This window comes from Protopterus annectens, chromosome 4.part0 (assembly GCF_019279795.1).
Source record: "Protopterus annectens isolate FY-2018-M chromosome 4.part0, PAN1.0, whole genome shotgun sequence".
In the NCBI taxonomy this organism is placed as follows: domain Eukaryota; kingdom Metazoa; phylum Chordata; order Ceratodontiformes; family Protopteridae; genus Protopterus; species Protopterus annectens.
Genome location: NC_056733.1, coordinates 616,465,050 through 616,480,594, shown reverse-complemented (window position 1 = coordinate 616,480,594; position 15,545 = coordinate 616,465,050). Strand labels below are relative to the sequence as shown.

The window sequence follows — 15,545 nt, the reverse complement described above, 5'->3', positions numbered from 1 at the left end:
ATCTGAGAAGTTATCTTTGGCATAGTAGGCATCCCTGGACACTATTCTGATTAATCCTTTGCACATCTGCAAAACAGCATCAGAACTACCAGATTAAAAGACTAAAATTTTGCTTGCAACATAAATAGAACATTTTGGACAAACAGATATGTTTCTCAAGGAATTTCCATTCTCTGCAACAAGCTCCCCATCCATGTGAAGGAGAGTTCCTCCCCATCTCTATTTAAGTTTAATTTGGACCAAATGGACAGGTAATATGAAATTCACCCCTGGTCTGGCTCCTATGTCTCTGATGGACAGAGGCAGTCAGTAAATCACCCCTATAAATCAAACTTAAATCAAATTTGTGGGTCACATTTGGGTTGCACAGCAAGGCTTTTAAGGGTCCTAGTGGTGGATAGCCTAGTATACACCTATGAACTAAAGTGCTTTGATTTTTGCCCTCATATTTACCCATAATCTACAAGGAGTTACGGATGCTCTTAATAGATGCAGAACTGTGTATGATCACATAATCAGCAATAGGTTTTAAGTCAATTTCATCTCATATTTATTAACATGCTCAAGTTTGAGCATGATACAATAACAAAGTATAACAAATTGTTAAAAATTCTGAAATATATGTGACCCAATAAATTCAATTCATTCACCCATCTTAGGTGCACATATATTCTCAGACTTTTACTTGCCACTTCTTTGCTGCAAAAGTACACTTACAAGATCTTCAGCATATTTATTTTACATTTTCAAATATAATTTTTATTGGTGTACTTAAGAAGTTTAAGCACAGAATGGAAGGAAAACGGAAGGATTTTAGTTAAAGTGAATATAACGTACATTACTTCGACGGCTTATCCACCCCAGGCTAGCAATCAAGGAGCCCCAATCCTCACCACTGTCACCAAAACAGGAATGGATTTACACAATATTTTCAAATGTAGCTCTCTGCATCAAGCACAATTTTCCCCAAAAGCATATAGGGAACATGCTCCAGACCTGGGACTGGACTCTGTCTCTCCAGATCCCAAACAAGACTCCCTTTGGAGCACTGTGTCCCAACTCCAAGTAGCTGAGACACCCACACCTGGGTATTTGATTTTCACACACACACATGCAAACAAACTCCTGTGCAAGGCAGGTACTTCTTTACTAGTTGTACCTCTTCTGCCCAGACTATAAGGTAACCACACTGCCACCAGTCAACTACTCTTAGGCTCTTGCAAGGGTATCCAATTATACAGAGTAAAATTAAGCTAACTTAATACAGTAAGGCAAGATTACATGCGGAGATGCTTGCTTCCACAAGGCAAGGTGATGAGCTTCTAACCAACACTGAACTGAAGTCAACTAACTGCGATAAATGACAGATCTTTTACATCACGTTCCAAACAAAACTGCTGTGCGAATTCCATCCTCTCAGTGGTGGTTATACAATGACATCACATTTGATCACCTGACTCATACAATACACACACAAATATTTGCCAAGATCTGTTGCAGTATCTGAAAGCTATAGAACAATTTCAAAAATTTCTACTCTTCCCTTACAGAATTATTTGTTTAAACATATACATTTAATCAGGTATAATAACATTGCTGATACATTTTTAAAACACAAGCATCTGTACAAGTCAGTGTGATAGTGACAAAATTATTCACAAAACTCCAGCTAACTATGCTGGCATATGTTACACATGCACTGCCCTATTCTGCCTGGCATAGATGGCAACACCTCACATCGTCACACCTTCAAACACAGAAAAGAAAGTACACATACTTGTAAACTTTAAAAAAGTTTAAACAGTAAAGAGCTACTACTGCATGCATACCTACAACTTCAGTTTAAGGACAATGCTGCCCTTTAACTTCCCACCACTTTCAACACTACAAGCAACTACTAGATAAAACACTCATTGAACATATGTGCCAGTTAACATCATTTAATTTTAAGTAATATAAGTGTATTTTAACCCTCACCACTATTCTTTAACAGTTTATGCATTACTTCACAGGTAATTCTGAAGGCACCAACTGTGTTTCTCAGTAACAGCTGGATATGGGTAAAATGCTTAATATGCTGGAATGTCTGGCAAGTTTATGCAGTACAATCTTCCATTTCTTTCATGTATGTTAAGCAAGATGGCTAAGTTTATACAAGGACGCTAGAAGAGATGTGTGTGTGTGTGTGTGTGTGTGTCTTTCGGCTTTTCCCGGTTAGGGGTCGCCACAGCGGAACTCCGGTCCGCTAATGATTGGCAGTAGAGTTTTACATGCTGGCTTGCCGGGCCTAACGCACAACCTTCAACGAAGGAACGCCCATTCACGCATGTCGTCACACAGTAGACGCTTTAACTGAGAATCGAACGGGCAACGTCTAACTGTGAGGCGACAACGCTACCGCAGCACCACCACCGCTTATAATTCCAGTAATATGCAGATTTGAAGCTGTTATGTGCCAAGTTAAATATGAACCTTAAAACTTACTATGTGACGGAATGATAATATTTTTACCATTTTCTTGGAGAGACAACTACAAATGCAGTCTCAAATTTGATATTTATAGTCACGGAACTGCATGACTGAAACTTCGATGGGATAAACAAATGCAAAAGGGCACTAGCAAACAAAAACCCTTTGATGAACTGTAAAACATTCTGTCTAAACCAGAAGGATTCCAGGATGATGCTGGATAGGGCAGATTAAAGGGTGCTGCCTTAGTCAAAAATGAACCATGCAATTCCATTACAAATTTATTTTATTGCATACACTACTGTCCAGTGTAAGTACAGAATTTTGGCTCTTTGACTTCCCGTGAGCAGCAGTCATTGCCCTAGAAGGTGTATCATCTCTGCAGTCTGATTTGTTTCCCTGGCCATAAGGAAGGCCAACCTATGACCAAGAGGGATAGAAGCATTTCAAAAGGACACAGCTGGGGGAACCCAGAGGAGAATGAGTTGGGGATTTGGATTGCCACAGTCTTTTAGAGGAAAAAAACAGGACCTTCCTTAGGAAGTGGCACAAGTTACCATTCTACACAGATCTGAATAGAGAATAATGACATGAAGTTAAGAGTTAACAAAAAATATGCGATGACTGGAAAGCGAATCAGGGCTAACTCAACAGTGCAAATCCAATGGGCAGCCAGTCAACAGACATTTTCAGCCACCTTAAGTTAATTAAAATAAAAGAAAATGAGATGTTTGTAGGTTATACTGTTGTACAAGTATTAACTAGCCTAGCCCTCCTTGAGTAATGGGTAATGACTAAAGGCAAGTACCGGCACACAGCTGGTGCTCGCGAAACTAAATTCCTTTGAAGCTGCTATGAATCATATGAATATAGTACAAAAGAAGACAAACTGCTACAAAATATTCTTTACAGTAACATACATTTCCTTTAAATCTGCACAACTCCCACACTGCTCCACAAGCAATAATATCAAGCTATAGTCGTAGGTACTTTGCGAAAATAAAATGTAACATATCTAGCGCAATAGAAGCTATGTCCTTGTCACATAAAACTGATGCATGCAGACACAACCTGAATTCTACCCCACCCCCGACTGTGTCCGCAAGAGACACATTACTTACCACTCCTCCCGAGCCGTTTGGACCTTCTTTTAAAAGCCTTTCAACTTCTGCTTTCAGATTGTCCCTTTCCATCCTGAGCTCTTCTACAGTCAAATTGAATTTGTTTACTAAAGTTTCGAACATTTCTAAAACCCTCACTATTCTAAACTGCAGTTCAGTCACTTCACTGTTGGTGATTGACCTGCTGGTCACTTTCAGAAGATCCCTGCCAATAACAGAAGAAATATCATACACATCTTCAACTGTGAGCTCAAACGGATCCCTTTCAAAAGCAGATTCGGGTCCTGAATCATCCGTGCTATGATCCATTTTTCACTGCTGCGTTGGATTTTAAGTAGCAATAAACGTGATAAAATAGTTGATACTCAGGAAATTGATTTCCCCTTCATACAACTTAAAAAGGAAATGGAAATGTTTCCAAAACTATACGCGTATTTTACATAAAACCTGAAACTTCCGGACAGCGAAACTTTTCTTCATATTCTTATCCTACCCGATTGTGTATAATATTTTCCAGCATCTACTCAACGAATAGGAACTCTGAATCGACAGTCTGTTGCCTAACAACTTGTCAGCGTGAAAGAAAAGGGTGGGCACTTGAAAAGTTGTCTGGTACGGTCACAAATTCAGCATTTGACGGAAGTTGACTCATTTGTAGTGGAACTAGGGTGAATCGGGTGTACTGCGGAAACGTTTATATGTTACACAACAGCCCTACTATTTCCGGTGGTTTGGTGATAATACAGTGGTTTTAATATTTGCGTTTCTGTTCTTTACAGAATTATTTACAGAAGAGTTCTTGGTGATTTGTAAGTATAATATTTACAGTCACATGTGAGATAGACTATAAGAATTGCTAATAAATGCAATACGAGTATTCAGACAAAGGTATTCCTTTCAAGTGTTAGTACATTTAAAGCCCCGAATCCGGGCAGGGCTTTTAACTGTCCCTGATTTTGACACTGCTTTAGTTCTGTAGCGCGTACAATTAGGGACTTTTGGGAAAAAGGTGGTGCATTACAATTAATAAATAATGACAGTAATTAAAACGGTATACGTTTTAGTTCAGTAAATGTATATTTATTCATATTTGTCTTTTTGTCACTTCATCGGGTTAATATTGCTATATTTTTAAAAGTGACTTGTGTATTATTATTTTGGGGTTTGTCCCCGCGTCTTTTAACAGCCATACAAAGCCAACAAGTAACTGGGGGGGGGGTGCAATACTTTTCTCATTAACTGAAAAAAATAACCATGTTTTACATCAACACACATGTTCTGAACACCACATGAGACTCTTGTCTAGCATAATTTAACTTGACAGTGATCGTCAATGACATACTAGAAAAATCAAAAATATTATGAGAGACCGGTCAAAAGTAGCGTAAACATATATTGCTTAATTGTGCTTTTTTAGAGTGAATTTCTGCTTGTATTCTATTATTTTTTGTATCTAGTCGTTAAATGTAATGGTTATTTCCGTACACTGTATTTATGCATAAGTCACACAGCTGTAAACCTTCCAGTTCTAGAATGAAGGACTGGTTTTCATAACGTGGAATAACTGGACAAAAGGAGGAACACTTTCTAACTTTAATTTAGAAGCGCACAGTATTACAGAATAATTAAAACTGTTAATCTGTACCTACAAAATGTTCTCTTGATGAGTAAATGTGACTGAATTTTGGTTACTCATTGTTAAACTTTTATGCTACAGATCCTTTTAGTTTGGAGCTTGAAGTTTTTGAGACTTAGTATGAAGAATGCTCCTAATAATGAGGTACAGCTGAGATGTATGATAATGTGTATATACATTTTGTCCCTGATTGTAGCCAATATGGGTTACATCAGTCCACTACCATGGGAAACGAATCTAAAATAAACACTGAATTGTGCTATGACCTTAACATGACTTAGATTTATGCTAACAGCATAATGCTTTGTATTCTGTCAAGGAGCTGCATAGACATGGCAACTGCATTCAGCAATTTATAAAATTCTATTACAGTGGTAGTTTTAAATTTTCATTAAAAATCAGAAATATTAAAGTAGTTTACATTTTTCCATAATTCTTTTTCTGAAGGGACCAATGACGCACCTTATCCTTCCTCACAAACTAAGGTTTAGGAAGGGTGGACTGCTAGGTATGCGACCTTGTACAACAAGTTTAAATAAGAAGTTTGACTAAATATTAAGCAATCGGTGTATGTTTAAGATTTATTATTTTTGCTTCAGGATAAGTGTTATATTTTAAGTTGGCTGGCCCTTTGCTAACGGTACTGCATAAACTATAGCTCATAGTTATGCTTACATTAGAAGGCAGTAGGTGCTTATGAGTATTCCAAGGAGGAAACCGATGCGGAATAAGGTGAAGTCCCAAGACTGGAAAAACTCCTTTATCAGCCTCAACAAAAAGTTGAGATCTCTCTTCCAATCCTCTAAAGCTAGCTATGAAAACGGAATTGCAGCAGATAGTAAAGACAGCCACAAGGCCTTCTATAGTTGTGTATACCCAGATTTGCTCTGAGCTACTGCACAATGGTACCTCCTATACTGAGCTAACAGATATTGCCAGTATACTGGCCAACAGATTTAGTGACAACTTTATCCCTCCCCCCAAAGGACCAATCACAATACCAGTAGATTGCCAGGCACCCAGTGTTACTGCTGCACAGGGTAAAACCGCACTGTCCAAGGCCAAGAATACAGCTTCTATGGGACTTGATAAGATCTCTGGCTGTGTTCTACATGAACTACAGTGTGAACTGGCACCTCACCTGTGTGCCCTGTTCAGTCACAGCCTCACCTCAGGCTTTGTCCCCGCCAAGTGGCACACTACTACAGTCATCCCTCTCCACAAAGGAGGAGCGATTACAGACCTTGGGAACTATCTCCTTATTAGCCTGACAAATCTGATATGCAGAGCTATAGAATTCATCATTATGGACCTTATAAACAAGGATATAGGGAATCTTCAAACTCTGGTTCCCACACAATTTGGTTTTGTGAAAGGTAGATCATGCCTGCTCAACTTGGTCAACTTCTTTGAGTCAGTCACCAGAGCTGTGGATGAAGGCAAGGTGGTTCATACAGCCTACCTTGATCTGGCCAAGGCCTTTGATACCATTCCTCACTCAGGAATCATAGAAAAACTTACTAAGATAGGCATCAACCCTTATATCACTAGGTGGGTTGCAAAGTGGCTCACAGAACCCACAGTGTGAAAGTAGCTGACTCCAGGTCAGACTGCCAACCAGGCGTGAGTGGAGTCCCACAGGGTTCGGTCCTGGGTCCTCTCCTGTTTGGTATTTACTTCTCTGAAGTCCAGGCCAACACAAAGGGACTCTGGCTGACAAAGTTCATAGACTATTGCAAGTTGGGAGCTATTAGTAACTTAGTAACTCCCCAAGTGATGTTGACATCCTACAGAAACACCTCACTGAGACAAACGACTGGTGTCAGAACCATGGCCTTAAGCTCAATGCCAAAAATTTTGTTGTCATCCCCTTTGGTAAAAACCCGGTTCCCATGAATTACCACATCGATGATAGTCAGCTGAACACAGAAGGCATTATAAGAGGTCTGGGAACACAGGTTGACAGCAGCCTCTCTTTTGATCACAACATTGCCACTGTGGTTAGACAGTCCTATGTGGCATCTCATTACTAAGGGCTTTGCATCAAGGAAGAGAGAGGTCATTGTCTCCCTCTACTCTTCTTCATTAGGCCAGTCATCGAGTACAGTGGCTCATTTGGCATGTACCTCACTGGACACCTGCAACGACTGGAGACACTGCAAAAGTACCTCACAAAGAGGATCCTAGGCCTTAAACACTTGTCCTATATGGACAGATTGAAAAAACTCTTCTCCGTCTCATATCGCCTACTTAGAGGCGATCTCTGCTTGACTTGCAAAGCTATGTCTGACCCATCTCTGGTAGAAATGCTACATCTGAAGAAATCCCAATCCATCCGCACCACACGCTCCAGAGACCTCAACCTCATTACCCCAATCAACAGAACGTGCTGGAGGGGCAGGTTCATAACCCAGTGACTGCCCATGCTATGGAATAGACTTCCCATACATGTCAAGCAGAGCGCCTCACTGACCCTCTTCAAGAGAAATCTTGATGAGTGGATCGGAAATAAAAAAAAAAAAAAAAAAAAAAAAATTTACCCCGGGGATAACTCCAGTGGCTCTACTCGACAGAGGCACTGGGAACTAAGGTCGGGTGGCACGATGTCAGGGTAATCCTATGAGGCTTGTAAAAGCCCCAGGGTCATTAGCCTAGTACACACCTATGAACCATAGTCAGTGTACATGCCCTAATGTTCTTAATAGTTGCAGTTAGCAGAAACTTCAGCTCACAGATATTGTTCATCTGGAAGCATCAGATGTGCATGTATTGTATTCACAGTGCACAGTGTACAGAGTCCAGTGTTCTTAATAACTCAGTCTTTCATAAATACTCCTTAAGCAGGAGCACATAAAAATGCTGCAGTAATGCTTGATTATACTGGTTTATATTGTGCATCCTGTGAGGTGGCGGCGGCAACTGCCCCTTGTATTACAAAGTTCCATAACTGCATTCTGCATGGGTACTGTGACATTGACATCTACCCAATACAGTGCACAGCTTCCAAATTCTGTAAACGTATAGTATAACATTTTTAAAATATTTGTAATGCATATTTCTTTGTCGCAAAATTAAATGGTCTGTGCATTACATCAGAGGCATAAAACAATGCCACAGGACACTTTCTATGTGCTGCATGGTCAAATTTTTTTCTTTACCTTAACTTAAAAAGTATTTTCTTAAAACTAGTTGGTCACTTTGTATGTCTGTCTGCTGAGAATGACAATGGTAAAAGCAAAATTAATGATTATCTTCTGTGTTCTCCTGGTTGGTATCTGAGAAACGCTAGAATAAAGTTATGTTATTCTTTGGTAAGCATGGGGATTTTTTTATTTTTGTTACTCTGTAATGAGGGTAGGCATACCCGTAACCCACCGCCATTCCTTTCAGTAATAAATTATTGTATAAAGACACAGCGGTGTTTAAGGTTGCCCCCCCCCCCCCGGCTTTGTCTCCCATATATTATGCTCTCTCTGCTTGTTGTACTACACAGTTGCCAAATACAATTTTGAGGTCCTGACAATATTTTGGGTTGAATTCTGAGGCTGAGCTGACATCTATAGATTGAGTACATTATCCTAAAAGTAACTAGGTTGGTTACATCATACAAGTCTACTTCTGTATAGACTATAATGAGGAAAAATACAGTAAAACATCAAACCAGAAATATTCTCCTCTCCCTGAAAAAATGTAACTCTGGTATACAGCACCCTAAAATACTAGATCCAATCACAAAGCAAAAATGCAAGTTAGTAATGATAATATACACATAACACAGAAAAAAGAACCAAGTATTCTCTGTCATTCACAGCAAAGGGGAAACAAAAGTGAAATAGTCAAATATGTGCAGGCAGCCAAAATACTCACTACTAACCAGCATTTCCTACCCAAGTCAAACTATGGCTACACAAATGTGTCAGTGAAAAACTAACATAAGAAAAAGTAGAAAAAAATCAGATAGTCCATGTATCCCCATTGCGTACAGAGATAAAGGCCTGACTATATTGCAGGTGATCAAAGTTCAAATACGTGCTTGTAGGAGCAGGCAGGGGAAGGATGGGGGTGAGCATTAGTTGCTGGTTTGCCCATCCTAGGATAAGAAGGTCACTTTGACTTGCCTTATTTGGTGACTTCTAATGGGAACATTAGATGTTCCACTCCATGGAACTTGAGCCACGTGAACCAGAGGTGCAGTGTGCAGGTCACTCGGTAAACCAAGGGGAATTTGGATATGATGGCATGCTTCTTTTCAGAGAGCAGCAAGTAGTGGAGATCAAAAGAGCTGCTACAAAGGAGTGGGGTTCTCTGCTGTAGTGAGTGTAGGTTGCCAGTAGGATCAGCAAGCTGGCCTGCTCTCTCACATACAAATCTCTTTATGAAACAAATGAACTGATTGAAATTGCTGTGCAGGAATGATTGGGCCATACAGCTCTTACCCAGCTTGGGGGTTCCTGTTTTCTGCTACTTCGGACCAAATGGGTTATTTGGGTGCAGGCAGAGGAGCAGTTGGACCCAGTCCTGCAGGAGATGAGGAGGAATATAAAATAAATACATAAATAAAATCGGCCATTGAATCAAAACTTAGAAAACAATGACCATAGACATTTATATGCACATGTGTATATTGCATTATGTTATGTACAAGTATGGGGAATGTACCTTTAAATTCCCACACTAAGGCAGAAGAGTATTTGAATATATTAACTAGTTAATAAAAATTGAATTGGCAGGGACTTCCACGTTGACTGCACATTGAGTAACAGCTTAATTCTAGTTCCCACAGTGTGAAAACTGAAACTCGGCAGAGAAGGTCAGTAGACGTGTGTGTATGGGTAAATTTCAGTAACTGGCTAGTAAGTGTACTGCTTGTTGCCTTTGTTAAACTTGTGGGGAACTGAAAGGCATTTTCCTCACTTCATGTCATTAATGTTCGTTAGGACACTGTGGGGAGGGGAAGAGGAAGAATAAACTAAGTAAAACAATTTCTGTTCTTGACTGTTTTTCTCTGAAACTTTTTCATGATATAAATTGCATGTTTTATAGTAAAGCATTTTTATGTCCTGTATGTGATTGTTACTAGAACATATGCTTTTTTTCTCTTCTTTTTTAGTATTAAGAAATGTAGGTATTACAATGCAAAAAGAGAAAATGGACCAAAAGGCATGTTTAGGTTAACGGGATGTAATCTTGATTTGCTGAGTGGGGGATGGGGTGCAAAAGTTTATAGGTCATAATATATGTGGAGCTGATGTGTTTAATCACCTATGCAAAAGGCGAGAACTTGGATTAAGACCATTGGCTTAATTTAATACGTTTTTCATTAAATATCTTTATTAAATTGTCACATATTACATAGGCAGTCTTACATTTATATACATGAAAAACAAACATTAACGCCACTTCAGTTGCAAACATTATACGTCACTTATAATCTATCCAGTCCTTGTCAGTTAAGCATTATATGGCTCATTCAAATCCTGCCTCTTAAACCTCGTTACTTCTCTGCATGTAGTGTTCCCACAGTTCCCATTTTTTTATGTAGTTTGTTTCGTCCCTTTTCTAAAGAGTTGTTTTATCTCTATTACTATATTCACTGCATCTAGTAAAGTTGATCTAGACTATGATTTCCATTTTCTAGTAATTGCTTTTTTGGCAGCCACCATAATTAGACTCTGCAAGACTTTACTGTGTTTAGGCACTTCTGATTCTGTATTCTGAAAATACTAAAGAAACCTTCCAGAGCTTTATTACGTCTTTCCTTCCAACTTCAAAACTTAATACTGGAATACAGTCTGCTCCTGGAGACACTTCATTTGATTCATTATACATCACTGTTTTTATTTCATCTCTTCTAGCTTGGCTGCTAATTGTTGGACTTCATTTTCCTCTAACCTTGGCATAATTATGTCTTCATTGAGTTAGTATAATTTCCACCAGTTCAAGTAAGTCCAAAAGCGAAAGGTTTTTAACGCAATTTTAATTTCACAATAAAAGAAGCGTTTCAACAACAAGATACAACAAAATAATTGTTCTGGCTTGTAAGCTATTTGGGGCTGTTTTTCTCGTTTTTTTCACTTGTGGATTTTGTTTTGTTTAACATAATTATGTCTTCAATAAATATTTACACTTATGCCTTTTCTTGGTTTCCAGATTTTTCTGTTTTATACACATTTTCATAACATTCCAAAATATCTGTAATATCTTAGTAGTATCACTTGTTGTTTTTCTTGTCATAGGCTTAAGTTACTGATGCCCCTTTATACTTTGTTGGCTAAGTCATTGTGCTAAAAGTTTTTGTACTGTAGAGTTTATCAAAAGTAATGGCTTATTGGCAACCTTTCTAAACTTGTGCATATTATCCCAATATACACTTATTTTCCATTTAACACTCTGCAGTTATTCTACTTGTTCTGTGAGATTCTTTATATTCCTGCAAACCTTTAATTTTTGTAAACCCTTCTAAAGTCCTGTTGCATCTTTCTGTTACTTCTATTCTGTCTTTAAACTCTATTTTTTTATCCCACTCACTAGTTATCCCTTTTGTAATTTCTAGCTTCCCTAATAACTCTTGAATAATTTTGACTACCCATTCCTTAAATTCTGCTATTTTAAACAGTTTTTAATGAAAATTCAAATGTCTCATTTGTGAAATGTAATTATATGCAATCTAGCCTAGTTATTATAACTTGGGGAATAGTATGTAAATTCTGAGTTCATGCTACAGAATTCACATCTTCTATACTAAATATTCACATGTACGTCTTCAAAAGTCTTTCTTTTATTGTATGTTCCCTTCTAAGACTCCATGATATATCCTCACTATTGCAAATCAAGTTTCATTCCCACCCATAAATAATTTTCCCTGTTGAAAGCTGATTATTTCTCCCAAACATTTAAGGTCCATGCCGGCAGTTTTTGATGGTAGCATAATTCTTCTGTCCTGCCAGTAGTCCTAAATACCACATATCTGACACTGTTGTCTCTCTTCCCCCCCTCTCCCTCTTTTGTCACTATCTGTGCTCCCCTAGCGGTCAGTATTGTTACTCCATTTTTCTTTGTATCTGATCTGTGCTGAATGTCCATCCTGAAGTCTTTTCTTGTCAGATTCACATGCTCATTTCTATCCATGTGTCTCCTACAACACTGCTATTTGCACCCTACATTTGTTGATATAATTCAATCCTGTCTGCTTTTTGTCTTTCCCTTTAGGGCCATTTACATTCCATGATAATACTTGCAGAGTAGCCATTATGATAGAAAGCTATTAGTCCCACTTATTATACATGATAGTTCTTTGAATGCGTGCTTCCAACGTTTGACTTACATGCTCACACTAATAATTGGCAGGCTGATCTTTTGTGTAATTGCTTCCTCTCGTCTCCCTTTGAACCTGTGTCACATTGAGAATTTTTTCTTTAGTGATGGAATACTCAGAAATGTTAATTGAAATGTTATTTAGTTTTCTATCTTCTAAAAGAGCACTTCTGAACTTGTCCATCCTCTTAACTTGGAATAAACAGACAATTATGTACATTTTCAGCAAAAGAAGTTTACCCCTCCAGATAGGAGCAATTAACCCTAATCGACAGCTGCGCCCACAGGTGATACCTAATCTAATATTAAGGTTTGCCCATGAGTAAGTGCATGTTAGAACCTGTACTTCCACTTACAATTATTGCTGTGTGGTCTTTACTTATCTTTATTCTCCACTCCGATGTGAAAAGTGGTTTGTACACTTTCAGGAAATAATAACTTTTAACCATAAGAAAAAAATCACTGGCTGTCTTTAAACCCCACCTTCCATATACAAAGAGCAGGTCACTAAACCTCTGTGGGTCTGGGTGGCAACCCGGGCTGCATTCTAAATAAACTAAAACATGAACTAGCAACTCTGTTAGCCCCCCCCCCCCATTTAACCACAGCCTGAGCACAGGCTTTATCCCTGAGGATGGAAAACTGTGACCATTATCCCCCTCCATAAGGGCGGCTTAGGAACAGACCCGAGTAATTATAGATTCATAAGCCTGACCAGCCTTATCTGTAACACCATGAAACACATCATTATGGACCTCATAAATAAGGATACAGGTGATCTCAAAACCCTAGATTCAACCCACTTTGGCTTTGTCAAAGGCAGATCATGCCTATTAAACCTAATGGACTTCTTCAGAAACATGACCAGGGCCACAGATGAGGGCAAATCTGTGCACACAGGGAGACTTGACTTGGCTAAGGCCTTTGACATATTTCCACATTCAGGCATTGTTGACAGACTTGCCCAACTGAATGTCAATCCTTCTGTTGTGAGGTGGGTTGTAAACTGGCTCACTAACCATTCACACTTTATCAAAATGGGTGACTCCACCTCAACCAGCAAACTTGTCACCTGTGGGGTGCCACAAGGGTCATTTCTGGGCTCCCTTTTGTTTGGTATATACTTCTCAGAAGTTCAGGCCAAAACAAATGAGCTGTGGTTGACTAACTTTACTGACGACTGCAAATTAGGTGCAATTGTTGAATTCCCAAATGTCAGTGTACTCCAAGCAATGTCCCTACAGTCTATTAAATAAACAATACCCTAAGTACTAATGCAGTAGTGAGGGATTTGGGAACACAAGTAGACAGTAGCCGTAACTTTGACCACCATATGACTACTGTGGTAAAGAAGGCATTCTGTGTTGCACGCTTGATTAGCAAAGGCATTGCCTCAAGAGCAAAAGAGGTTATAACCCCCCTGTATTTGTCACTTATCAGGCCTATGGTGTGTACCATACCAGGAACCTGCAGCAACTTGAGAGAACACATATTTTTAACTAAGAAAATCCAGCGTCTCCAACACATGCCTTACATGGGCAGACTGAAGTCCTTGTCGGTAACATATAGACTACTTAGAGAAGACCTGCACCTGGCTTACAGAGCAATCTCTGACACAAACCTAATGAAGATGCTGCAGATTCGTAGGTCATATAGGACTGGAACGACCCGCTTCAGTGATCTAAATCTGGCCTGATGGAGGGACATATTCATCTCGCAGAGTTTGCCACTTCTCTGGAATAGGCTACCAATTTGTATTAAACAGAGCACCTCTATGACTTTGTTTAAACAGAACTTGGAAGAATGGATGGGAAACCATAAATTCTTTCTGGGGATAGCTCCCACATCCTTCTTGGATATGGGCAGTCATTAATTAATACAATCTTGGGCATTGACATGATTTTCTTGGTGTAAACTGCTAGGCTTGGAATGACCCTTGGGTCAGTAGCCTAGTAACCGCCTATGAAGTAGATAAACTATATTGTGCACTGTCATTTAAATGCATTAAAATATTAAGGGTGCTTGGAAAGCAACTACAGTAAACTCTCTAACCAGCACCCATGCGGATTGGTAGATGCTGGATAATTGTAGTTTCTGGTTGCTTGAGAGTTACTATTAAAAATAGGCCTGACTAATACTGTACCCTATACTATTTGTTTGGTTTGACTTGTTCTTAGGTTGGGGAGAGGAGGAATTTATTCCTATCTTCATTTTTTAAAACTCTAAGAATGTAAGACATGTTTTTGTGTGTATGGGGGGGGGGGGGGGTGGGCGGCAAAGTGAAACACATGAAAACTGTACTGTGTTTCTTCAATTTTTTTTTTCTGGTTGCTTGAGTTTCAGATAACTGTTCTTGTATAATGCTTTAATTTCCCACACTTTGATTTTTTTTCACTGAACTGTTTCCACTGTACCTTTTAATGTTACTTACATTGTACATTATACATTCATCTCCACAGAGAGTGCATGTTCTCAAAGTTAATTGCTTGCACCTGCAGACAGCTCCTCTCCAAGTAAAAACAGTTAGGAATGAGCAAGAGTAGTAATGTTGCAGATGCATGAAAGAATCGTACATTTCACTCCGATCACCCTTTTGTTGCCTGCACCTGCCCCTGCAGACCTGTCTCCCACTGAGACTATTTGCCAATTAAAAAAATAGCTGATAACTTGGCAAATGAAAGAAGCATACAATTTTCCATGTTTTTCATCAATTTGTCTTATTTTTCAAGCCTGCTTGCTAAACAAATCTCCAAGGACAGTAATCTAGACATCCACCCCCTAAAAAAAAAAAAAAAAAAGAGAGAGAACTTAGCTTAATTCTACGTATAATATTATCAATACACTTTTATACACCCCACCCCAGCAACCCAAGATCACATCATTAACTTTAACTATTGTCTAGCCTTTCATATATCATTACAATGTAAAGCTTGTATATTATTAAGAAAAAAGCAGTTTGCTGTAATATGTTTAACGTATACATCATTCACAGGTAAGACTCTGCT

The 15,545-nt window shown here is 38.8% G+C and overlaps 2 protein-coding genes across 2 annotated transcripts in view; one reads left to right on the top strand and one right to left on the bottom strand.

Moving 5' to 3' along the window:
* Positions 1 to 4,210, bottom strand: part of RILPL2 (Rab interacting lysosomal protein like 2) — a 154,832-nt gene extending 150,622 nt beyond the window's left edge. The window contains exon 1 of the mRNA XM_044068566.1: positions 3,591 to 4,210. Within this exon, the coding sequence (XP_043924501.1) occupies positions 3,591 to 3,899 (309 nt within the window). The 5' untranslated portion in view covers positions 3,900 to 4,210. The remainder of the gene's footprint in view (positions 1 to 3,590) is intronic.
* Positions 4,211 to 4,226: 16 nt separating this feature from the next.
* Positions 4,227 to 15,545, top strand: part of SNRNP35 (small nuclear ribonucleoprotein U11/U12 subunit 35) — a 60,106-nt gene continuing 48,787 nt past the window's right edge. The window contains exon 1 of the mRNA XM_044068565.1: positions 4,227 to 4,399. The gene's annotated coding sequence lies outside the window, so the exon portion shown is untranslated. The remainder of the gene's footprint in view (positions 4,400 to 15,545) is intronic.